The sequence below is a fragment of the Oncorhynchus mykiss genome, chromosome 1, assembly GCF_057628025.1.
Source record: "Oncorhynchus mykiss isolate SJ-2025 chromosome 1, ASM5762802v1, whole genome shotgun sequence".
NCBI lineage: Eukaryota > Metazoa > Chordata > Actinopteri > Salmoniformes > Salmonidae > Oncorhynchus > Oncorhynchus mykiss.
Genome location: NC_143022.1, coordinates 61,018,815 through 61,043,862, shown reverse-complemented (window position 1 = coordinate 61,043,862; position 25,048 = coordinate 61,018,815). Strand labels below are relative to the sequence as shown.

The 25,048-nt window shown below is 42.1% G+C and overlaps 1 protein-coding gene across 5 annotated transcripts in view; it reads right to left on the bottom strand.

Annotated features, from left to right (window-relative positions):
* Positions 1-25,048, bottom strand: part of wdr11 (WD repeat domain 11) — a 134,973-nt gene that overhangs the window by 65,388 nt on the left and 44,537 nt on the right. For all 5 annotated transcript variants that reach the window (XR_016496138.1, XR_016496145.1, XM_021605791.3 and 2 more), the window contains 3 exons: positions 14,845-15,021; positions 8,877-8,961; positions 1,615-1,721 (listed from right to left, as the gene is read on the bottom strand). Coding sequence is in view for 3 of the 5 variants with exons in the window: in XM_021605791.3 (XP_021461466.2) it covers positions 1,615-1,721; positions 8,877-8,961; positions 14,845-15,021 (369 nt within the window). In the remaining 2 variants the exon portion in view is untranslated. The remainder of the gene's footprint in view (positions 1-1,614; positions 1,722-8,876; positions 8,962-14,844; positions 15,022-25,048) is intronic.

Sequence of the window (25,048 nt, the reverse complement as noted above, 5' to 3'; positions counted from 1 at the left end):
AGATTGCAGGTGAAGAGACTGGGGAGTAGTGCAGGTGAGGCATCCGGCTTGTGTGTGTGTGTCACCCACAGCTTCTGATCACCGTCTCAATTACTGTTATCAGGACAGAGAAACCAGACACATGCTTTTACTCACACGGAAAATTCCAAACAAAAGAAAATGATAACATGATAACAAATGACGATGATGAAATAAACTAAAACTAGTTTCTCACACGTGTAGCAGGTTATGAACTCTGCAAGCAACGTTTCCACTCCGAGAATGAGAACGGTAAATGACTGTAATGAATACATGCATTAACATAAATTAATGTAACCAAATGACAGGGGTTGACTGCACATTTACTACTGGAGAGAAACGCAACTATATCTTCGCCACACACCCCTCCCCAAAATATTTTACATGCTTTTCACTGACAGCCGCAACTCAATAATCAGCTAGGTCTATTGCGTGCTGCCCAAATTGTGGGGTTCCCAAATAGGCATAGGCCTACGAGCTTGTGATTTGAAACAATCCACAGCAATTGTTTTTAAAGAAGCTAATAATCCTCGATTCCTCTGTGGCCAAGTCATGCTTTCTGGTGAAGTATTTTATTCATGTTTAGACCGGAGTAATTCTATAATTTTGGGAAATGTATTTCCATTTACTTCCCTATTGGACCCACCTCTATGCCATTTTTTGCCTGTTGTATCGGTTTTCATTTCAAATGTATTGTCCAGAAGCCAAAGGCACAATCCTAGTCATATTAGCAGCCAATCCTAGTTCCCTAGCATCTTTAGACTCCCCCTCATTCTAAGTTGCTAACAGACTTTCATCTCTGTGACATATAGAACCGCTATAAGGTCCTTTGAATTCTAATGTGGCTGGGCCAAACACCAAACCTAATGCTCTGGCCTGTTCAATTTTATTTATCCAGCCTGGGTGTCGTAAGTGAGTGGCTCACCCTTCAACTGAACTGTGGAAAAGGCTTGGCTGGTGCTGAAACAAGAACTGACCCCAAATTAATTGTGTCTTTCATTTTCCCTGTCTCCTGAGCTCTCCATCTCTTGCATACTATATGGTCATCCCTGTATCCTCTCACAAACTCTTCTTCTCCTTATTCCTCTCTCTCCTTTCCTTACCTTTCCTTATGTACAGTATTTCCCTGCAGGGATCCTAGTCATTAAGACAAGTTTCAACGGGGGAGAGAAACATTGGGGCAGTGTGTGATACAATTTCACTGCCAGCCCTGACACACTCCAGCTGCGTTATCACAGTGTAATGGAGAGTGTTCAGACTTGAACGTGTATCCCTAGAGAGCTATGGGGAGGGAAGTCTCGAGTGGCGCAGCAGTCTAAGGTACTGCATCTCATTGCTAGAAGCATCACTACAGGCACCCTGGTTTGAATCAAGGCTGAATCATAACCAGCCGTGATTGGGAGTCCCATAGGGCGGCCCACAACTGGCCGTCATCCAGGTTTGGCCGGGGTAGGCCCAAAAAATAAAAAGTGCCTTAGAGTAACACAGAAAGGATTGTGCATGTTTGTGTGCATTATGGTGTGCGTGCATGTGTAGACCTTGAGAGTATAGATGTGTGTGCAAGTGAGTGCATACGTGACCATGTGCGCAACTCACCAGTGGGAAGGTCGACGTGCTGAAGCTCATTCCTCACCAGTCCAGCATTGTTGGGGGTTGAAGTGGCAAAGGAGAGGAAGCTGGTGAGACTGACCCATTCTATACCTCTGCAGAACACACATTGAAAGTCCGATTAAAAAAAAAACATTAACATGCCTCATCAGCCTTTGTCTGATGAGTTAGTTTTCCATCTACATTTCACTCAAACCTTCATAGAAATAAAACAAACACTACATTTGCAAGCACTAAAGCTAGGAGGTGATAGAGCATTCCATTGAATACAGGGCACTTGCCCGTTTCAAATAATAAAAACTCAGACCTTTTTCTGACATTCCCCTAAGCTAACAAATACATTTTAAACAATACATTTAAGACTTTTTAGTGCCTACAACTGTAGAATAGCGATTACAGAATAGTTGGCAACACCACTAAAACTTTCCATGGAATCAAAGAGACAACAATCCAGCAGAGAGCCCTTTGAGGGGTTTGACAGGCACAGAAAGGGAGCAGCTCACAGTAAGCACCATGCTGTAATGAGATCCTAAATAGCCACATGATTCATTTCTACATTTTACCCTAAAATTAATATTAGAAGCAAAATAGCCCGACGTCCCTCCTTTGCCATTTCAGGGCTGAACTGGCCTGATTTCCACCCTAACGACACACACACACCTCATATTATACATCTCACCACTGGCCCTCTGTCAGCAGGGAGAAGACTCACGGAGGCAGAGAGCATTGCTAACTGAGATGATACATATGTTGTGATTCAAATATTGCATTTTGGGTAGACAATTATGCTATTGTTGTTATATTTTACTGTTAAAATAGGGCTCTAGATAAAACATTTTGTTCAATAAAATGAAATTGCCTGTAACTTTATGTGCTCTAATATCATAGGCTAATTTATTTGGGGATAACTCACCACCTCAGTAACTGGAAACTCAAAACACAGCTAGATTACTAACTAAGGACAATACCCACTGTTAGTAGCCATGTACTAATCAAAAAGTATATTTAATTTTATAATTTATATTTTATCCAAAACATTGCAGTTGTAACCTACTGCCCCAATGAGGACTATGCACTCGCAATGCCTAATGCGCATTTCGCAGGCTCCATATCTCAAAGCCATATAAACTATATTGTTAGAAAAATTGTTGCTAGAGAGCTCAAAATTCAGACTTGAGAAATACAGCAGGATAGTTGTACTTTCACCACAATTGGATTTAAAATGTTATTACAATCAAAACACTTTCTTTCTCCAGGAGCTTTTTTTTCTCCCCAGGAAAGAAGAGCGTGGCTCGCTTGACACAGCAGCAGGCCCCACCGAAACAGGGGCAGGCAGGCAGACACTTTCATTACAGGAATCATAAGGATGATGTACTTTTTGACCAAATCATGGTTTTAGCCTCCTAACAAATATGAAGTTTTGAGTAAGGTGAATAAATGTGACCAACGCATTTTTTTACTTACACAGCCAACATTTCTGCAGTATTGTAGGTCCTCAAAAACACAGTGGCCTCCATCATTCTTAAATGGAAAAAGTTTTGAACGAACAAGACTCTTCCTAGACCTGGCCACCCGGCCAAACTGAGCAATCGGGGGAGAAGGGCCTTGGTCAGGAAAGCTACAGAGTTCCACTGTCGAGATGAGAGAACCTTCCAGAAGGTCAACCATCTCTGCAGCACTCCACCAGACCAAGCCTTTATGGTAGAGTTGCCAGACGGAAGCCACTCCTCAGTAAAAGGCACATGACAGCCCACTTGGAATCAGGAGGAAGCCTGGCACCATCCCTACTGTGAAGCATGGTGGTGGCAGCATCGTGCTTTGGGGATGTTTTTCACCGGCAGTGACCGAGAGACTAATCAGAATCGAGGGAAAGATTATGTGAACCAAGTACAGAGAGATCCTTGATGAAAACCTGCTTCAGAACGCTCAGACTGGGGTGAAGTTTCACCTTCCAACAGAACAACGACCATAAACACACAGCCAAGACAATGTAGGAGTGGCTTCAGGTCAGGTCTCTGAATGTCCTTGAGTGGCCCAGCCAGAACCCAGACTTGAACACGATCTAACATCTCCGAAAATAGCTGCGCAGCGATGCTCCCCATCCAAACTGAGCTTGAGCTTGAGAGGATCTGCAGAGAAGAATGGGAGAAGCTCCCCAAATATAGGTGTGCCAAGCATCATACCAAAGAAGACTCAAGGCTATAACCTGCCAAAGGTGCTTCAACAAAGTACTGAGTAAAGGGTCTGAATACTTACACTACCGTTCAAAAGTTTGGGGTCACTTATAAATGTCCTTGTTTTTGAAAAAAAAAAGGTTTTATATCAAATTGATCAGAAATACAGTGTAGACGTTGTTAATGTTGTAAATTACTATTGTAGCTGGAAACGGCTGATTTTTACTGGAATATCTACATAGGCCCATTATCAGCAACCATCACTCATGTGTTCCAATGGAACGCTGTGTTAGCTAATCCAAGTTTATCATTTTAAAAGGCTAATTGATCATTAGAAAACACTTTTTTAATTATGTTAGCACAGCTGAAAACTGTTGTCCTGATTAAAGAAGCAATACAACTGGCCTTCATTAGACTAGTTCAGTATCTGGATCAGCATCTGCATCTGTGGGTTCAATTACAGGCTCAAAATGGCCGGAAACAAATTACTTTCTTCTGAAACTCGTCAGTCTATTATTGTTCTGAGAAATGAAGGCTATTCCATGAGAGAAATTGCCAAGAAACTGAAGATCTCGTACAACGCTGTGTTACTCGCTTCACAGAACAGCACAAAATGGGTCTAACCAGAATAGAAAGAGGAGTGGGAGGCCCCGGTGCTCAACTGAGCAAGAGGACAAGTACATTAGAGTGTCTAGTTTGAGAAACAGACACCTCACAAGTCCTCAACTGGCAGCTTCATTAAATAGTACTCGTAAAACACCAGTTTCAACTTCAACAGTGAAGAGGCGACTCCGGGATCCTGGACCTCTAGGCAGAGTTCCTCTGTCCAGTGTCTGTGTTATTATGCCCATCTTAATCTTTTATTGGTCAGTCTGAGATAGGGCTTTTTCTTTGCAACTCTGCCAAGAAGGCCAGCATTCCGAAGTCGCCTCTTCACTGTTATCATTTGACTGCATGTCTTTTGACCGTACTAGGTGGATGGGGTATTTTTTATTTGTCGTTATAAAAGTAAGCTGTTACCATGTTCCATCACATATCCTTTTTGATTCATAGTTGTAACAAAGGCTCTCCTCTAATAAAATTGATTGTTTTTACATATTTATTTAAAATAAGATACAAATCGTATTCTAATGTTACCCAAGGCCTTCATAAACACAACCAAATTATTATTTTTGCTATAGCATAAGTGACCTGATTCAGGAAACTAGGCGTATATCGCAAGTTCCGACTTCACAGGAGAGCCGTTTAAAGTGAAACATGTTTTTATTAAAATGCATTTTTTTGGCAGAAATGCCTTCTCAAACGTGAACTTTCATGTGTCTTAATAACAAACTTGTATGCCATCTGTAAATAGGACTACAATTGTTCAATTACGAGAATAGTTGGTTTAGCCACAGAGAAAGTCAGCATCCTTCACGCTAGCCATGATTGGCTGAGATAATGAGTGGGCTGGACATGAGAGTTTGGGTTGTTCTGCGGTGTTGCATCTTGTGTCTACAAAATGAGCTTCTCGTTATGTGTAGATAATCCTTTCTACTGCAGTTCTCTCTAAATATATAACGTTAGAGGAGAACTGGAAATGGAGAACTGCAAATATGTTACTGCTCTCAAAAACATTTCTGCCCTGAACTTATCAGGCGCTATCGACAAAGGTCAGTGGGAAAATGGCTGGCTTGCTAGCTAACATTAACTTACATGTATGAAGTGTGTGTAATGCGAGTGATGTTTTCTCAGAATGTAATTTCGCATTGCTAGTTATAGCCTAATGTTAGCTAGCTATACAAGGTATCGAGAACAACTCTTTGTATCTAAAACATAAACACATTTTGATTGTTTAACAATTTTTGGGATAGGGGGCAGCATTTTCACTTTTGGATGAATAGCGTGCCCAGACTGAACTGCCTCCTACTCTGTCCAGATTCTAATATATGCATATTATTATTAGTAGTATTGGATAGAAAACACTGACGTTTCTAAAACTGTTTGAATGATGTCTGTGAGTATAACAGAACTCATATGGCAGGCAAAAACCAGAGAAGAAATCCAAAAAGGAAGTGAGAAATTGATTTTCAAAACAGTGCCTATTGAAACCCCAGCGAGATATGAATGAGGATGCACTTCCTAGGGCTTCCACTAGATGTCACCATCTTTAGAAACTGGTTTGAGGATTCTACTATAAAGGAGGGGCTCATAATAGCTCTTTGAGTGAGTGGTCTGGCAGAGAGACTCAGTCTCATAATGCGCGCTCCCGACAGAGTTTGCTCTCGTTCCAATGCTCTTCTTCAGACAATGAAATTCTCTGGTTGGAACCTTATTGATGATTTATGTTAATGTGTGAACGTTACATATTTCTAAAATATTTTTGAATTTCGCACTTTTCAGCGGAATGTTGTCGAGGGGTTCAGATGCCCTAGAAAGGTTAATTGACCTCCAACATGATTGGCACTACTTTGATTGATCTCACATTATTTCTGTATTTTTCAGAGGTACGTGTCGTCGGGCTGTCTTCCTTCAGGAATCTGTGGAGAAAATTGCTGCTCCACTTCTCAAGCACTAAGCCCAGGACAGACCTGTGCTGGCAGTGCCAGAGGAACAACTATCAGGTCTTCAGATCTGCCAATATGCCAGAAGCTGTTAAGTAAGTGTTAAAATAATTTATAAAGGTTGAAGATAAATTATTAAATAATTCTACCCAGAAAATTAACCATCAGGGATGGTTATGTAGCATAGACAAGGAGTAATTAAAGCTGATAAACATATGTCCAAATAGGTTGGACTGGGGAAGAGAGGACTGTATGTGTGTGCCGGAAGAAAAAGTGAATCCTTAACCTGTTTGAACTGACCCGGCTCTAACTCTGGGGAGATAAGATAGGACAAGGTGTACCCCTCCAGGTTTCCCTTATCTTGAGGGGAATGTAATTGTCAGTTGGGTAGTGATCAACTGTGGTGAGAATTGTAGAGAAGTAGATAGGATAGCTCTCCTAATGATAGCGTGTATGTATCTGCGAGGGTTAAGAGAATGTTATAAAAGGAACATCTTTGTATATGCACGGGAGAGCTCTCGTGAATAAACTTGGAATTGACCAATTGTGAGCTGGGAATTCTGTCTGTTTCATTTAAACCAGAACTTTACACTCTGGGTTGCAGACCAATTAGAATAATTGAAATATATTTACATTTAAAACAAAATTCTATATCAGTAAGCCAAGATGAAGAAGCAAGAGCAGCATCTCCTGCTTGTTCAGAGTGACCGGTCGGTCTACCACATGGTTGCTGACTGCAAGACCACCTGTGAAGACTTGCAGTTGTCTCTGGAGTCCCTACTGAACGAGCAAGCTTGGATTTTGCTCAACAAGTAAGCAACATTTGCTCCTTTATACTGATTAAGGACATAGATGGATGTATAGATATACACAAAAAATTATATATGGGAGGCAGGCAAATACCTTTCACTGAGCTGTGTAAAGACAGATTGACAGGGGTGAGAATTAATTGTAATTTATCTTAATATCATTTTGTTGTTTGCAGGTGCAGGTTCTGAACCTATGCAGCCAGGTCCCATCTACTTTTTAACTCCTCGCAAGTGTGACTTGTTTGGCGTCTGCTGTGAAGGAATACCACAAGTCAACTACTTGATTGATGAAGGCACATCATCCAGCAAAGGCAGCAGCGCAGTCATCAACTACATGCACCATTTCTTCACCAACTACGGAGTTGGGGAAACACCTGTGGACCTGAATTGTGATAACTGCAGTGGCCAAAAAGATAACAAGTTTGTGCTCTGGTATTGTGCCTGGCGGACCATGCACAAGCTCCATCACAATGTTATACGTTACCCTCTCTCCCTCAGTGGCATTGTTAGTTTCTAAGATCGCCACCTGTCTCCCCTTATCAATGCCTGCCACATGTAAATTGCTTCCCTGCACTCAACACATTCCAAGTTTAGTTGCACCCACTATATACCTTCCTCCTATAACCCTTAACATCTGGTGTAGACCCTCTAAACCTTAGCACTCCATCAGTGACATGAATGTGTATATTTTCATATTCTCAGAACCCAGCGGCACCTCACTCAGGTTGCATGGCCTTATCACATATGTATGGAATAAATAAGTTAAGTGCGTGTGTAACAGTATATCAAATATGCTAATGTACTGGTGTGCAGGCATTTGGGCAGTGGTGTAAAGTACTACTTAAGTATTTTTTGGGGGGTATCTGTACTTTACTTCACTATTTATATTTTTGCCTACTTTTACTTCACTACATTTCCCTGACACTCAAAAGTACTCGTTACATTTTGGCAGGAAAATTGTCCAATTCACACACTTCTCAAGAGAGCATCGCTGGTCATCCCTACTGCATTTGTTCTGGGACACTCACTAAACACAAATGCTTTGTATGTAAATTATGTCTGAGTGTTGGTGTGCCCCTGGCTAAAAACCAAAACCTTTCAGTCTTTTACTCAATAAGTATTTTACTTGGTGTCTTTTACTTCAGTCATTTTCTATTAACTTCTCTAGGATAGGGGGCAGCATTTGGAATTTTGGATGAAAAGCATGCCCAATTTCAACTGCCTGCTACTCATCCCCAGAATATAAGATATGCATATTATTAGTAGATTTGGATAGAAAACACTCGGAAGTTTCTAAAACTGTTTGAATCATGTCTGTGAGAATAACATAACTTATGTAGCAGGCGAAACCCCCGAGGACAAACTATTCCGATTTTTTTTTTTTTTTTTTTGGTCACCCTGTTTTCAATGTGATTTTATTGGGAATCCAGATTTCTAAGGGACTTGCTTGCAGTTCCTACCGCTTCCACTGGATGTCACCAGTCTTTAGAAATTGGTTGAGGTTATTCCTTTGTGTAATGTGTTATTAAATCTGAACCGAAGTAGTTGGGAGGAGACGCAATTCACGGCTAAATGAGTGGTGGCTTTTGTGATGAAAGTGAGTTGTAAGTAGGTGATTATCAAATGGCTCAGTGGGTGTCTTGGGCAGAGCCATGAGTGGACAATGATGAGTGGAAGTCCTTGATTTGAGACACCACACTAGGGAAGTGGGTGATGTTACTCACTTGACTTCACAGGAGTGGACACTCAGGTCCTTGTGCAGAAGACCACTGGTGAGGTTATAAACCAGAACTGACCCATTACTGGTACCTGTGGACAGACAAAGAGAGACATATACAGTTATAATTGGAGCAAATCCTAACTTCCCTTAAGTCAGATTTCTACGTCTAAGTCCCCCAGCAATTTCTGAATTTGCCCCCCAATAAAACAGTTACTGATGGAGGCACATTAACATTATTAATACAATTACTAAATGTATATAAAAATCGGAGCAATAGTGTGCGGCAGGCCTAGAATTCACCGGCAGTATCGACGGCCCCCTTGTGTGGCCGTAATACCCGCTAAAGAAAAGCCATGCCATGTGGTCAAAGTTAGAATTCCCTTCTCCTGGCTTGCCAATAGCCGTGGTCCGAAGCACCTTCATTCACATTGCTCTCCCAGATATCTAAATAATTATTAGCCAATGCACGTCATGTAATCGGTACTTCTCACAGGCATAGCAGCTCCGAAGTACAAGTGAAGACAGCCTTATCGAATTCCGAGGAGCACATTGAAGATATTACGAAACGAACAGCAAAATCACTAGCCTTCAGTTCGTTGGGAATGTATTTAGACCCCTTGACTTTTTCATATATTGTTAGGCTACAGCCTTATAAAATTGGTTAAATTGTATATTTTTCCTCATCAATCTACACAGAAGACCCCATAATGACAAAGCAAAAAAGAGTTTAGAAATTGTTGCAAATTTGTTCAAAATAAAACACTGAAATATCACATTTATATAAGTATGCAGACCCTTTACTCAGTACTTTGTTGAAGTACCTTTGGCAGTGATTACAGCCGAGTCTTCTTGGGATTGATGCTACAAGCTTGGCACAACTGTATTTGTGGAGTTTCTCCCATTCTTCTCTGCAGATCCTCTCAAGCTCTGTCAGGTTGGATGGGGAGCGTTGCTGCACAGCTATTTTCAGGTCTCTCCAGAGGTGTTCGATCGGGTTCAAATCCGGCCACTTAAGAACATTCAGAGGCTTGTCCCAAAGCCAAACCTGCGTTGTTTTGGCTGTGTGCTTAAGGTCGTTGTCGTATTGGAAGGCGAACCTTTCCATTGATCCTGACTAGTCCCTGTTGTAGCTTGTGAGGTGTGGAAACACTGTTGCTTTTATGGATTTTGTCTTGTTGGTTTTTGAGCTATGTTGCTCTGTCTGCATGCTATGTCTTGCATGTCCTATGTTGCTCTGCATGTGCTCACTGATTGTCTGTATTGTTATTGTAATTGTTTTTAATAACCTGCCCAGGGACTGTGGTTGAAACTTTTCCTGCTGGCTAAAACCGGCACTTTTACTGAAACGTTGATTAATGTGCACTGTCCCTGTAAAAATAAAAACATCTATGGTTTCCTCCAGACGTGAAGTTCTCTCATTCACTCGAAAAAGTTCAATCTTGGTTTCATCAGACCAGAGAATCTTGTTTTTCATGGTCAGATTCCTTTTGGTGCCAAACTCCAAGCGGGCTGTCATGTACCTTATACTGAGGAGTGGCTTCCATTTGGCCACTCTACCATAAAGGCCTGATTGGTGGAGTGCTGCAGAGATAGTTGTCCTTCTGGAACTCTATAGCTCTGTCAGAGTGAACATCTGGTTCTTGGTCACCCCTGATTGCTCAGTTTGGCATGGCGGCCAGCTCTAGGAAGAGTCTTGGTGGTTTCAAACTTAATTAATTTAAGAATGGAGGCCACTGTGTTCTTGGGGACCTTCAATAATGCAGAAATGTTTTGGTACCCTTCCCAGATCTGTGCCTTGACACAATCCAGTCTCTTAGCTCTAAGGACAATTCATTCTACCTCATGGCTTGGTTTTTGCTCTGACCAACTGTGGGACTTTATATAGACAGGTGTGTGCCTTTCCAAATCATGTCCAATCAATTTCATTTACCACAGGTGGAGTCCAATCAAGTTGAAGAAACATCAAGGACAATCAATGTAAACAGCTACATTTCAAGTCTCATAGCAAATAGTTGTGTAAATAAGGTATTTATGTTTTGTATTTTTAATACATTATTTATTTAACACATTTTAGAACACGGCTGTATTTGTATTTATTATGGATCCCCATTAGCTACTGCCAACTCTTCCTGGGGTCCGGCAAAATTAAGGTAGTTACAGTGGGGCAAAAAAGTATTTAGTCAGCCACCAATTGTGCAAGTTCTCCCACTTAAAAAGATGAGAGGCCTGTAATTTTCATCATAGGTACACTTCAACAATGACAGACAAAATGAGAAGGAAAAGAAATCCAGAAAATCACATTGTAGGATTTTTAATGAATTTATTTGCAAATTATGGTGGAAAATAAGTATTTGGTCAATAACAAAAGTTTCTCAATACTTTGTTGGCAGTGACAGAGGTCAAATGTTTTCTGTAAGTCTTCACAAGGTTTTCACACACTGTTGCTGGTATGTTGGCCCATTCCTCCATGCAGATATCCTCTAAAGCAGTAATGTTTTGGGGCTGTTGCTGGGCAACACGGACTTTCAACTCCCCCCAAAGATTTCCAATGGGGTTGAGATCTGGAGACTGGCTAGGCCACTCCAGGACCTTGAAATGCTTCTTACGAAGCCACTCCTTCATTGCCCGGGCAGTGTGTTTGGGATCATTGTCATGCTGAAAGACCCCAGCCACGTTTCATCTTCAATGCCCTTGCTGATGGAAGGAGGTTTTCCCTCAAAATCTCACGATACATGGCCCCATTCATTCTTTCCTTTACACGGATCAGTCGTCCTGGTCCCTTTGCAGAAAAACAGCCCCAAAGCATGATGTTTCCACCCCATGCTTCACAGTAGGTATGGTGTTCTTTGGATGCAACTCAACATTCTTTGTCCTCCAAACACAACGAGTTGAGTTTTTACCAAAAAGTTATATTTTGGTTTCATCTGACCATATGACATTCTCCCAATCTTCTTCTTGATCATCCAAATGCTCTCTAGCAAACTTCAGACGAGCCTGGACATGTACTGGCTTAAGCAGGGGGACACGTCTGGCACTGCAGGATTTGAGTCCCTGGCGGCGTAGTGTGTTACTGATGGTAGGCTTTGTTACTTTGGTCCCAGCTCTCTGCAGGTCATTCACTAGGTCCCCCCGTGTGGTTCTGGGATTTTTGCTTACCGTTCTTGTGATCATTTTGACCCCACGGGTTGAGATCTTGTGTGGAGCCCCAGATTGAGGGAGATTATCAGTGGTCTTGTATGTCTTCCATTTCCTAATAATTGCTCCCACAGTTGATTTCTTCAAACCAAGCTGCTTACCTATTGCAGATTCAGTCTTCCCAGCCCAGTGCAGGTCTACAATTTTGTTTCTGGTGTCCTTTGACAGCTCTTTGGTCTTGGCCATAGTGGAGTTTGGAGTGTGACTGTTTGAGGTTGTGGACAGGTGTCTTTTATACTGATAACAAGTTCAAACAGGTGCCATTAATACAGGTAACGAGTGGAGGACAGAGGAGCCTATTAAAGAAGAAGTTACAGGTCTGTGAGAGCCAGAAATCTTGCTTGTTTGTAGGTGACCAAATACTTATTTTCCACCATAATGTGCAAATAAATTCATTAAAAATCCTACAATGTGATTTTCTGGATTTTTTTTCTCATTTCGTCTGTCATAGTTGAAGTGTACCTATGATAAAAAGATGAGGCCTGTAATTTTCAAGTGGGAGAACTTGCACAATTGGTGGCTGACTAAATACTTTTTTGCCCCACTGTATGTATGTATGTATGTATGTATGTATGTATGTATGTATGTATATGTGTGTATATGTGTGTGTGTGTGTGTGTGTGTGTGTGTGTGTGTGTGTGTGTGTATATTTTAGTTGACAGCTGTGTGATTGTCTGATATACATTAATAAATATTGAATCACTCTGGACATGACATGACTCAAAAGCTCTCCGTATTTGTCTTTATGTTTAACTTGCCACAGAAGTCAGTAAAAATGTGAAGACCAAAGTGACAAACATGCTATGAAAAGGTTAGTTTTGTAATCTTGCAAAAAAAAAAAAGTCTTCATACAAAGCCAAAATGAGGCCATTGAACAACTTGAGTCCTTGAGAATTACATTTTCCACAGAATGTATACCCCTTTTCGAGCCAAAACCACCTTTTAAGTCCGCCCAGAAACCGAGATCCCTCTAGAAACATACTGCCGATTGGTGTAAAAAGTTGTCACAGATTTTGAGTAAGAAACGGGAAGAGTAATAATCTCCCTAATGAACAGAGACCAGCAGAAAAATATATATTCCACTTTGATAGTGCATAATAGTTAAACATTCTGACTCAGACTTGTCTAGTTAAATAAGGGTGAAATAAAAATGAAAAGGGCGGAGCTGTGGTGGTGGTAAACCATGACGAGTATGTGAATGAGATGCTGCCAGCAGGAACATGGAGTGCTCCATGTCAGTAAGTCATAATATTATTATTTTTTTCTTTGTTGCATGATACCGTTACAAAAGCTAATACTCCACTCATACAGTGTAAGGAGTGGAGAAGCCCTATGCATAATACACCTGTCTACTCCTGGAGTAACTCCCTGTCAGAGAGATTGTGGCCAAATACCTGTGATCTCTCCAGAGCACAGAGAGATAGGCTCCACTCATAATAGTATTCCTGATACACTTTGTAAACCTTCTTCACTGTGGCAGTCTGCCTGTGTGATGACATGGCATATTATCCAGGGCCAATGGTTGGATTGGATTTACTCTACTCACTCCAAAACTCATGCTCTCTCCCTGTAAATGTCTCCCAGACTTTAATAAAACCTAGCAAAATCCACTCCTTCTTCCAAAAGTTGAAAGTGCAGTGCACAGCTGATAATCACCCCGACAAATGCCACGAAACTGAACCTAAACTTTACCGAAACAAACTTCACACTTAACAGATTAAATAAATGTAAGTTAAGTATGATGGGGAGAAAGGGGGAGAACTGGTGAGTTGATGAGCGAGTGGAAGTGAACAATGCATAATTATGTAATCACCAATTGTGAAAAAAGAACAGGGTGGCCCATTCTATTGTATTGATCCATTTTAATTATAATCTTAAAAGTGGTATGTATTTATATTAGTCTCCCGAATAAAAGCTGTCTTATCAGTCTACTCTGGCCTACTTGGAGTGGGCTACACAGTGAGTGTGCATAATTGTACATGTTGACCGACATTCAATGTCGGGCAGCAAGTGAGCAAGTGTTGGAGAATGTGGTGATAGGGTTTGTATAATCTTACCTTGGCAAGGGGAGAAATGTCACTATGGACAATTTATTCACTTCACTGTCATTGGCAAACAATTTGCTTGCAAAAAAAAAAAAAAAGTTTGGCTGGCACCATGAACAAAGGGAGACAGGAGCTTCCTCCCTCTGTGCAAAATAAGGCACCTGCACAGCCGTTGTACTCCACAACAGTGCTGAAGAATAACAAGACAACGGGAAGACGATGAAGAGAAAACTGGAGACTTACACACTACAACCAAACAAAGGTATCTCAAAGTGTGTCAAGCGAGTTACGAAAATTGTGTCAACAGCTAAATGAAATCCAACTGATGCCATTGCGTGAAGTTGCACACAATAAGCACGAGCTGACAATAGGACTATTTTTGACTGCTGTCATATCAACTTTGCCGTTATTGCTTTTGTGAGTTTAACAATTTATCATCAAGGCCACTTGACGCTTATAATGATGTTTAGGCTACTGATGTTTCATAATTTCACCATGCGTCTTGGTGGTTGGGGTATTTTTATTTTGTCGTTATAAAAAGAAGCTGCTACCGTGTTCCAACACATAGGCTTTCTGTTTCATAGTTGTAAGAATGGCTGCTCATTAGCTTGAAAAGGGGTCCATTCAAGTGTTAAACGGAGATTTGAGGTATGAGCAAGCATCTATCCAGTCGTGTGTGTGTGTATTTAAATCCATCCCAAGTACAGAGTCACACTGATCTGCAGTACTCACCCACAGCCAGTAGGGGCTGGTAGTGGTTGATGTTCTTGGTGGTCAGTGGGGGGCACATCCTGAGGGCGAAGGGGGGCAGGGGAAGCCCCGACAGTAGCCCCGTCAATAGGAACTTCAGCTGTACCTCCTGCTGCAGTGATGGGGGTGGTGGGTCTGCTCCTGAAACCAAACTCTGACCTAGATATACACCAACACACAGGATGGAAAGGGTTAACAGAGATCTCACCGTCTTAGAAGGAGCAGGACTCAATCTCTCTTGGAGCTCATTACAGAAAGAACAAATAATTCAGTTCCATTTCCCAAGCTACAGTTTTCAACCACCATTGCTAGGGGTTGTGTTCAATGGTTGTTGATCATTAGTAGACAACAATTTTCAGGTCTTGCCATATATTTTCAAATAGATTTAAGTTAAAACTAACTCGGCCACTCGAGAACATTCGCCGTCTTCTTGGTAAGCAACTCCAGTGTAGATTTGGTATTGCGTTTTAGGTTATTGTCCTGCTGAAATGTAAATTAATATATTGTGCCTTGTTGTAAAAAGGATGTACGTTTTGGAATAGTTGTACTCTGTACAGGCTTCCTTCTTTTCACTGTGTCAATTAGGTTAGTATTGTGGAGTAACTATAATGTTGTTGATCCATACTCACTTTCTCCCATCACAGCCATTAAACTCTGTACATGTTTTAAAGTCACCATTGGTCACATGGTGAAATCCCTGAGCGGTTTCCTTCCTCTCTGCCAAGTGAGTTAGGAAGGACGCCAGCATCTTTGTAGTAACTGGGTGTATTGATACACCATCCAAAGTGTAATTAATAACTTCACGATGCTCAAAGGGATATTCAATGTCTGCTTTTTTATCTTTTTTAACCCATTGGTAAGCATTGAAAAACCTCCCTGTTCTTTGTGGTTGAATCTGTGTTTGAAATGCACTGCTCGTCTGAGGGACCTTACAGATAATTGTTTGTGTGGGGTACAGAGATGCGGTAGTCACACAGAGTGGGTTCTTATTATGTGACTTGTTAAGCACATTTTAACTCCTGAACTCATTTACGCTGGCCATAAGAAAGGGGTTGAAGACTTTTTGACTCAAGACATTAAAGATATATATATATATATATATTTTTTTCAAATGAATAAAACATTACAAACATTTCCACTTGGACATTATGGGGTATTGTGTGAAGGCCAGTCACAACAATCTAAATTGAATCAATTTTAAATGTAAGCTGTAACACAACAAAATGTGGACAAAGTCGAGGGGTGTGAATACTTTCTAAAGTCACTGCATGTGATGTTGTGTGCTCTCTGCAGGTTGAGGTCAAGCTCTCCTCCACTTTGAGCCAGGAGAGATTAACATGCATTATTAATATAAGCTTTCTGTGCACATCCAAAGGCCAGCCGTGCTGCCCTGTTCTGAGACAATTGCAATTTTCCTAAATCCCTGTTTGTGGTACCTGACCACACAACTGAACGGTAGTCCAGGTGCGACAAAACTAGGACCTGTAGGACCTGCCTTGTTGATAGTGCTGTTAAGGTAGAGCAGTGCTTTACTACGGAGATACTTCTACCCTTAGCTACTATCAATATGTTTTGACCATGACAGTTTACAATCCAGGGTTACTCACCTCAACTTTCTCAATTTCCACATTATGTATAAGAATATATAGTTTAGGGTTTAGTGAATGACTTGTCTCAAAGACAATGTTTTTAGTTTTAGAAATATTTAGGACCAACATACCTTTCCACCCACTCTGAAACTAACTGCAACTCTTTGTTAAGTGTTACAGTCGCTGTGGTATCTGACATGTACAGTCATGGCCAAAAGTTTGAGAGGCACAAATATAATTTTCAAAGTCTGCTGCCTCAGTTTGTAGGATGGCAATTTGCATATACTCCAGAATGTCATGAAGAGTGATGAGATATTTTGCAATTAATTACAAAGCCCCGCTTTGCCATGCAAAGGAACTGAATCCCCAAAAACATTTCCACTGCATTTCAGCCCTGCCACAAAAGGACCAGCTGACATGTCAGTGATTCTCTCGTTAACACACGTGTGAGTGTTGACGAGGACCGGGCTGGAGATCACTCTGTCATGCTGATTGAGTTCAAAAAACAGACTGGAAGCATCAAAAGGAGGGTGGTGCTTGGAATCATTGTTCTTCCTCTGTCAACCATGGTCACCTGCAAGGAAACACGTACCATCATCATTGCTTTGCACAAAAAGGGCTTCACACAATATCAATATTGCTGCCAGTAAGATTGCACCTAAATCAACCATTTACCGGATCATCAAGAACTTCAAGGAGAGCGGTTCAAATGTTGTGAAGAAGGCTTCAGGGCGCCCAAGAACATCTAGCAAGCGCCAGGACAATCTCCTAAAGTTGATTCAGCTACAGGATCGGGGCACCACCAGTACAGAGCTTGCTCAGGAATGGCAGCAGGCAGGTGTGAGTGCATCTGCACACACAGTAAGGCGAAGAATTTTGGAGGATGGCATGGTGTCAAGAAGGGCAGCAAAGAAGCCACTTCTATCCAGGAAAAACATTAGGGACAGACTGATATTCTGCAAACGGTACAGGGATTGGACTGCATTTTCTCTGATGAATCCCCTTTCCGATTGTTTGGGGCATCTGGAAAAAAGCTTGTCCGGAGAAGACAAGGTGACCGCTACCATCAGTCCTGTGTCATGCCAACAGTAAAGCATCCTGAGACCATTCATGTGTGGGGTTGCTTCTCAGCCAAGGGTGTGGGCTCACTAACAATTTGCCTAAGTGCAACTTCTCAGAGAACAACTTCTCCCAACCATCCAGGAACAGTTTGGTGATGAACAATGCCTTTTCCAGCATGATGGAGCACCTTGCCATAAGGCAAAAGTGATAACTAAGTGGCTCGCGGAACAAAACATCGATATTTTGGGTCCATGCCAGGAAACTCCATAGACCTTAATCCCATTGAGAACTTGTGGTCAATCCTAAATAGGCGGGTGGACAAACACAAATTCTGACAAACTCCAAGCATTGATTATGCAAGAATGGGCTGCCATCAGTCAGGACGTGGCCCAGAAGTTAATTGACAGCATGCCAGGGTGTATTGCAGAGGTCTTGAAAAAGAAGGGTCAACACTGCAAATATTGACTCTTTGCATCAACTTCATGTAATTGTCAATAAAAGCCTTTGACACTTATGAAATGCTTGTAATTATACTTCAGTATTCCATAGTAACATCTGACAAAAATATCTAAAGACAGTGAAGCACATTACTTTACTATTTATATTTTGGGCTACCTTTACTTCACTACATTCCGAAAGAAAATAATGTACTTTTTACTCCATATACTCTCCCTGACAGTTGGTTGGTTTTGTGATTAATGAGCCATCTGATTCAATGAATGATGGAGCGGAATTTGGTATTTTCCCACAAATGTCACTTAAGGTGCTCCAAAGCTTTTCAATATCAAGCCGCATGTAATTTCTTTGTTTCATATTATAGTTTCTTATTTTTTTTTGTTTAGTCACATGATTTCTCAATTTGCAATACGTTTGCAAATCGGTTGTGCAGGCAAACTTTTTTGCCAATCCTTTTGCCTCATCCCTCTCAACCACACAATTTTTCAATTCATCATCAATCCATAGGGATTTAACAGGTTTTACAGCCGTCGTCTTAATAGGTGAATGCTTATTAGTAACTGGAATAACCAATTTCATAAATGTGTCAAGTACAGTGTCTGGTTGCACCTCATTACACACCACTGACCAACAAATATTCTTTACATCAACAACATAGGAATCACTACAAAACTTATTGTATGACCACTACATCCAATGGATCTGGATACTGCTTTCAAGCTAATTTCTGCAACATAAGCTGTCATCAATACATGTTGATGATTTAATTCCTGCACTGTTTGTAACTACCCTGGTAGGTCGATTGATAACATGAACCAAGTTGCAGGCATTGGTTACAGTTTGAAGCTTTTTCTTGGGGGGCAGCTTGATGAAAGCTAGTCAATATTTAAAAATCTATAGCAGCTTCCCACCAGAATGGGCTTTAGGTGAGACAGACGAACGTGTAGTCATATTACTTCAACAGTTTTTAATATGAGATCCTCTCTAAACTTTACAGAAATGTGGTTCTGAATATAAACAGCAACACCCCCATTGGCATTTCTATTTTTTCTGTAAATGTTATAACATTGTATTGCTACCACTGTATCAAAAGTATTACCTAAGTGAGTTTCAGAGATATGAATGTAATCTGTTACTAGCAAATTACTGATTTCATGAATCTTGTTTATAAAGTTACGTGTTAACATGGGCTATTTTGAGCACTTTTCTTCTGCGATGAATACTTATTTATATTGCTTTACTGGAAAGCTTAGCAGAAGTAGATATCATAGTATAGTGAGCTGCACACTGTGGACTTCCTCCTAGGGCACACCAGCTCAATAGTATAAATCTGGTTCATAGGCACATGATTACTGGAACATATATTAGGGTAATTACATTGTCTACCAAACGCCCCTGGTGTAATGTACATTTGCTGAAGCATTATGACAATTCTGAGTCAATTTGGTAGGTATTATCTGAGCTGGGCTTGGGTCATTGATAAGTCATTGTCTCAACACAGCCTTATAATGCTGTGAAAGGATCCAGGAACCCAAATGACTTGGAAGGATCCCATCCTCCTAATAAAATGTGTTTTGTTTCCAAAAGGTATCGAAATTGTCAACATAACTAACACCCATTGAGCTGCAATAATTACATAGCTAGTAGTAAAAAGAAAGAATCCTGCTAAAGCGTTAATGCCACGATTCAGAAAGGGCACAGGGCCAGATATGATTGTTAGAGTCTAGCAGACAGTCATTGAGCTCTTTAAAATCCAGTTTCAACTGTTCAGAGTTGCCCTTCATAATGTAATTAAAACCCACATGGACTACAATAGAATTGAATTCCATGTCCTGATGTAGTACATTCGGGAGTAGCTTAGTAATGTCATTTACTCGAGCTCCAGGGTAGGATAATGTTTTTGCATAAGGAACGTTCACATCTTACCATGGAGCTGCCAAAAAAATCACAGCTGGCGAGAAGGACGAGGAAATCCACCCACTCCCACGCTTCACAGGATTCTGAGAACCATTTATGGATGGGCGAGAAGCAGGATAACGTGAGTACGTGGCTCCCAGTGCAGGCCTCTGACAGACGTCGAAGCCCCGCTCAATCCAGAGCAGGGACGGAAGGGAAGGTTACCAACGTCGACTTTTAAATCATAGTAGTAGGCACTGCGGCCGCAGACACAGGCACCCCCAGCGACAAAGGTGCAGGAGGATCAGGCTCCAGGACGGCAAAAATATTTGTTGTTTGTATCCTCTCCGGGCCTTTCGTTGGGAATGTAGACTGCTTTGAGTGAGGCCGCTGTCTTCGGCTTCCACGGCTCGTGACATGTGACCATCGTTGATTGCCTTGCTCCTCTTGCTGTGCTCCTTCGACTCAGCTATCAGATGGGGGAGGTCTGGGCAACACCGGCCAGTCGTATAACGACAAGGCGTAAATGCATCCAACAAGCGAGAACGCCGTACAGTCACCGGCGTTGAAAATGTAAACATTCCACTCTGCATCTTCTCCAGTTTCTTACGTAGGCTGGCGCAATCAAGGAAGCCTCCTCAAGCCTATAGTCCTTGGCAAGTAAACAATTGCCGCATTGAAAATTAGAGTGATCCGGTTTGTCCCGAAACAAAGTAGTAGAAACAGCTCCTACAGCGCTGGAACTGTTCATTTACTTCTCCAGACAAAGAGGGCTGCATTGGACAACTCATTTGGTACCAACTTTGTTAGCTTGATGGCTAGCAGCTTAGCAGCTCTGTCAAGCAGGCTTCAACCTATCTGTTACGCGGGAAGTTGTGGTCGATGTTCACTTGTCCCTGATGGAGGTTGCTCCAAGTCTCTTATCGCTCGCTGGCTACATATTATCATCACATCATATCATATCATATCATCACACACAATTTTTCTTTTGGTACATATACACTGCTCAAAAAATAAAAGGGAACACTAAAATAACATCCTATATCTGAATGAATGAAATATTCTTATTAAATACTTTTTTCTTTACATAGTTGAATGTGCTGACAACAAAATCACACAAAAATGGTCAATGGAAATCAAATGTATCAACCCATGGAGGTCTGGATTTGGAATCACACTCAAAATTAAAGTGGAAAACCACATTACAGGATGATCCAACTTTGATGTAATGTCCTTAAAACAAGTCAAAATGAGGCTCAGTAGTGTGTGTGGCCTCCACGTGCCTGTATGACCTCCCTACAACGCCTGGGCATGCTCCTGATGAGGTGGCGGATGGTGTCCTGAGGGATCTGCTTCCAGACCTGGACTAAAGCATCCGCCAACTCCTGGACAGTCTGTGGTGCAACGTGGCATGGTGGATGGAGCGAGACATGATGTCCCAGATGTGCTCAATTGGATTCAGGTCTAGGGAACGGGCGGGCCAGTCCACAGCATCAATGCCTTCCTCTTGCAGGAACTGCTGACACACTCCAGCCACATGAGGTCTAGCATGGTCTTGCATTAGGAGGAACCCAGGGCCAACCGCACCAGCATATGGGCTCACAAGGGGTCTGAGGAACTCATCTCGGTACCTAATGGCAGTCAGGCTACCTCTGGCGAGCACATGGAGGGTTGTGCAGCCCCCCAAAGAGATGCCACCCCACACTATGACTGACCCACTGCCAAACCGGTCATGCTGGAGGATGTTGCAGGCAGCAGAACGTTCTCCACGGCGTCTCCAGACTCTGTCACGTCTGTCACGTGCTCAGTGTGAACCTGCTTTCATCTGTGAAGAGCACAGGGCGCCAGTGGAGAATTTGCCAATCTTGGTGTTCTCTGGCAAATGCCAAACGTCCTGCACGGTGTTGGGCTGTAAGCACAACCCCCACCTGTGGACGTTGGGCCCTCATACCACCCTCATGGAGTCTGTTTCTGACCGTTTGAGCAGACACATACACATTTGTGGCCTGCTGGAGGTTATTTTGCAGGGCTCTGGCAGTGCTCCTCCTGCTCCTCCTTGCACAAAGGCGGAGGTAGCGGTCCTGCTGCACTACCAGCGGTCCTGCTGCTGGGTTGTTGCTCCTCCACGTCTCCTGATGTACTGGCCTGTCTCCTGGTAGCACCTCCATGCTCTGGACACTACTCTGACAGACACAGCAAACCTTCTTGCCACAGCTCGCATTGATGTTCCATCCTGGATGAGCTGCACTACCTGAGCCACTTGTGTGGGTTGTAAACTCCGTCTCATGCTCAATTCTCGGGCCGACTCTCTACTCGGTATATATCAATGATGTCGCTCTTGCTGCTGGTTATTCGTTGATCCACCTCTATGCAGACAACACCATTCTGTATACCTATGGCCCTTCTTTGGACACTGTTAACAAACCTCCAGATGAGCTTCAATGACATACAACTCTCCTTCTGTGGCCTCCAATTGCTCTTAAATGCAAGTAAAACTAAATGCATGCTCTTCAACCGATCGCTGCCCGCACCTGCCCGCCCGTCCAGCATCACTACTCTGGACGGTTCTGATTTAGAATATGTGGACAACTACAAATACCTAGGTGTCTGCTTAGACTGTAAACTCTCCTTCCAGACTCATATTAAACATCTCCAACCCAAAATTAAATCTAGAATTGGCTTCCTATTTCACAACAAAGCATCCTTCCCTCATGCTGCCAAACATACCCTCGTAAAACTGACCATCCTACCGATCCTCAACTTCGGCGATGTCATTTACAAAATAGCCTCAAACACTCCACTCAGCAAACTGGATGCAGTCTATCACAGTGCCATCCGTTGTGTCACCAAAGCCCCATATACTACCCACCTCTGCTACCTGTACGCTCTTGTTGGCTGGCCCTCGCTTCATACTCGTCGCCAAACCCACTGGCTCCAGGTCATCTACAAGTCTCTGCTAGGTTAAGCCCCGCCTTATGTCAGCTCACTGGTCACAATAGCAGCATTCACGCGTAGCACGCGCTCCAGCAGGTATATCTCACTGGTCACCCCAAAAGCCAATTCTTCCTTTGGCCGCCTCTCCTTCCAGTTCTCTGCTGGGGCGGCAGCGTAGCCTAGTGGTTAGAGTGTTGGACTAGTAACCCGAAAGGTTGTAAGATCGAATCCCCGCGCTGACAAGGTACAAATCTGTCGTTCTGCCCCTGAACAGGCACAGGAACCCACTGTTCCTAGGCAGTCATTGAAAATAAGAATTTGTTCTTAACTGACTTGCCTAGTTAAATAAAGGTGAAATAAAAATAAACCTACATGAGTGGATTTTTGGCCCTCGCTAGCATGAAAACTAAATATAGGCAGACTGTTTGTGTAAAATGATTTAAGACAGACTCTCTTCAATACAACATTGCAGAGTTACAGTGCCTTGCGAAAGTATTCGGCCCCCTTGAACTTTGCAACCTTTTGCCACATTTCAGGCTTCAAACATAAAGATATAAAACTATTTTTTTGTGAAGAATCAACAACAAGTGGGACACAATCATGAAGTGGAACGACATTTATTGGATATTTCAAACTTTAACAAATCAAAAACTGAAAAATTGGGCGTGCAAAATTATTCAGCCCCTTTACTTTTAGTGCAGCAAACTCTCTCCAGAAGTTCAGTGAGGATCTCTGAATGATCCAATGTTGACCTAAATGACTAATGATGATAAATACAATCCACCTGTGTGTAATCAAGTCTCCGTATAAATGCACCTGCACTGTGATAGTCTCAGAGGTCCGTTAAAAGCACAGAGAGCATCATGAAGAACAAGGAACACACCAGGCAGGTCCGAGATACTGTTGTGAAGAAGTTTAAAGCCGGATTTGGATACACAAAGATTTCCCAAGCTTTAAACATCCCAAGGAGCACTGTGCAAGCGATAATATTGAAATGGAAGGAGTATCAGACCACTGCAAATCTACCAAGACCTGGCCGTCCCTCTAAACTTTCAGCTCATACAAGGAGAAGACTGATCAGAGATGCAGCCAAGAGGCCCATGATCACTCTGGATGAACTGCAGAGATCTACAGCTGAGGTGGGAGACTCTGTCCATAGGACAATAATCAGTCGTATATTGCACAAATCTGGCCTTTATGGAAGAAAGCCATTTCTTAAAGATATCCATAAAAAGTGTCGTTTAAAGTTTGCCACAAGCCACCTGGGAGACACACCAAACATGTGGAAGAAGGTGCTCTGGTCAGATGAAACCAAAATTGAACTTTTTGGCAACAATGCAAAACGTTATGTTTGGCGTAAAAGCAACACAGCTGAACACACCATCCCCACTGTCAAACATGGTGGTGGCAGCATCATGGTTTGGGCCTGCTTTTCTTCAGCAGGGACAGGGAAGATGGTTAAAATTGATGGGAAGATGGATGGAGCCAAATACAGGACCATTCTGGAAGAAAACCTGATGGAGTCTGCAAAAGACCTGAGACTGGGACGGAGATTTGTCTTCCAACAAGACAATGATCCAAAACATAAAGCAAAATCTACAATGGAATGGTTCAAAAATAAACATATCCAGGTGTTCGAATGGCCAAGTCAAAGTCCAGACCTGAATCCAATCGAGAATCTGTGGAAAGAACTGAAAACTGCTGTTCACAAATGCTCTCCATCCAACCTCACTGAGCTCGAGCTGTTTTGCAAGGAGGAATGGGAAAAAAATTCAGTCTCTCGATGTGCAAAACTGATAGAGACATACCCCAAGCGACTTACAGCTGTAATCGCAGCAAAAGGTGGCGCTACAAAGTATTAACTTAAGGGGGCTGAATAATTTTGCATGCCCAATTTTTCAGTTTTTGATTTGTTAAAAAAGTTTGAAATATCCAATAAATGTCGTTCCACTTCATGATTGTGTCCCACTTGTTGTTGATTCTTCACAAAAAAATACAGTTTTATATCTTTATGTTTGAAGCCTGAAATGTGGCAAAAGGTCGCAAAGTTCAAGGGGGCCGAATACTTTCGCAAGGCACTGTATGTGCATCCTTTCAAGCACACCCTTCATTAACCTGTGGTGAGTTATTCACAATTTATGATGAACAAATAAGGTTTTATATGTAAGGCGGCCAAACAAATAGCAAAATTATTGATTATTTTTAATATAATATTAGCTCTTATCCACTGATCTAGAGGATAGGAGCTA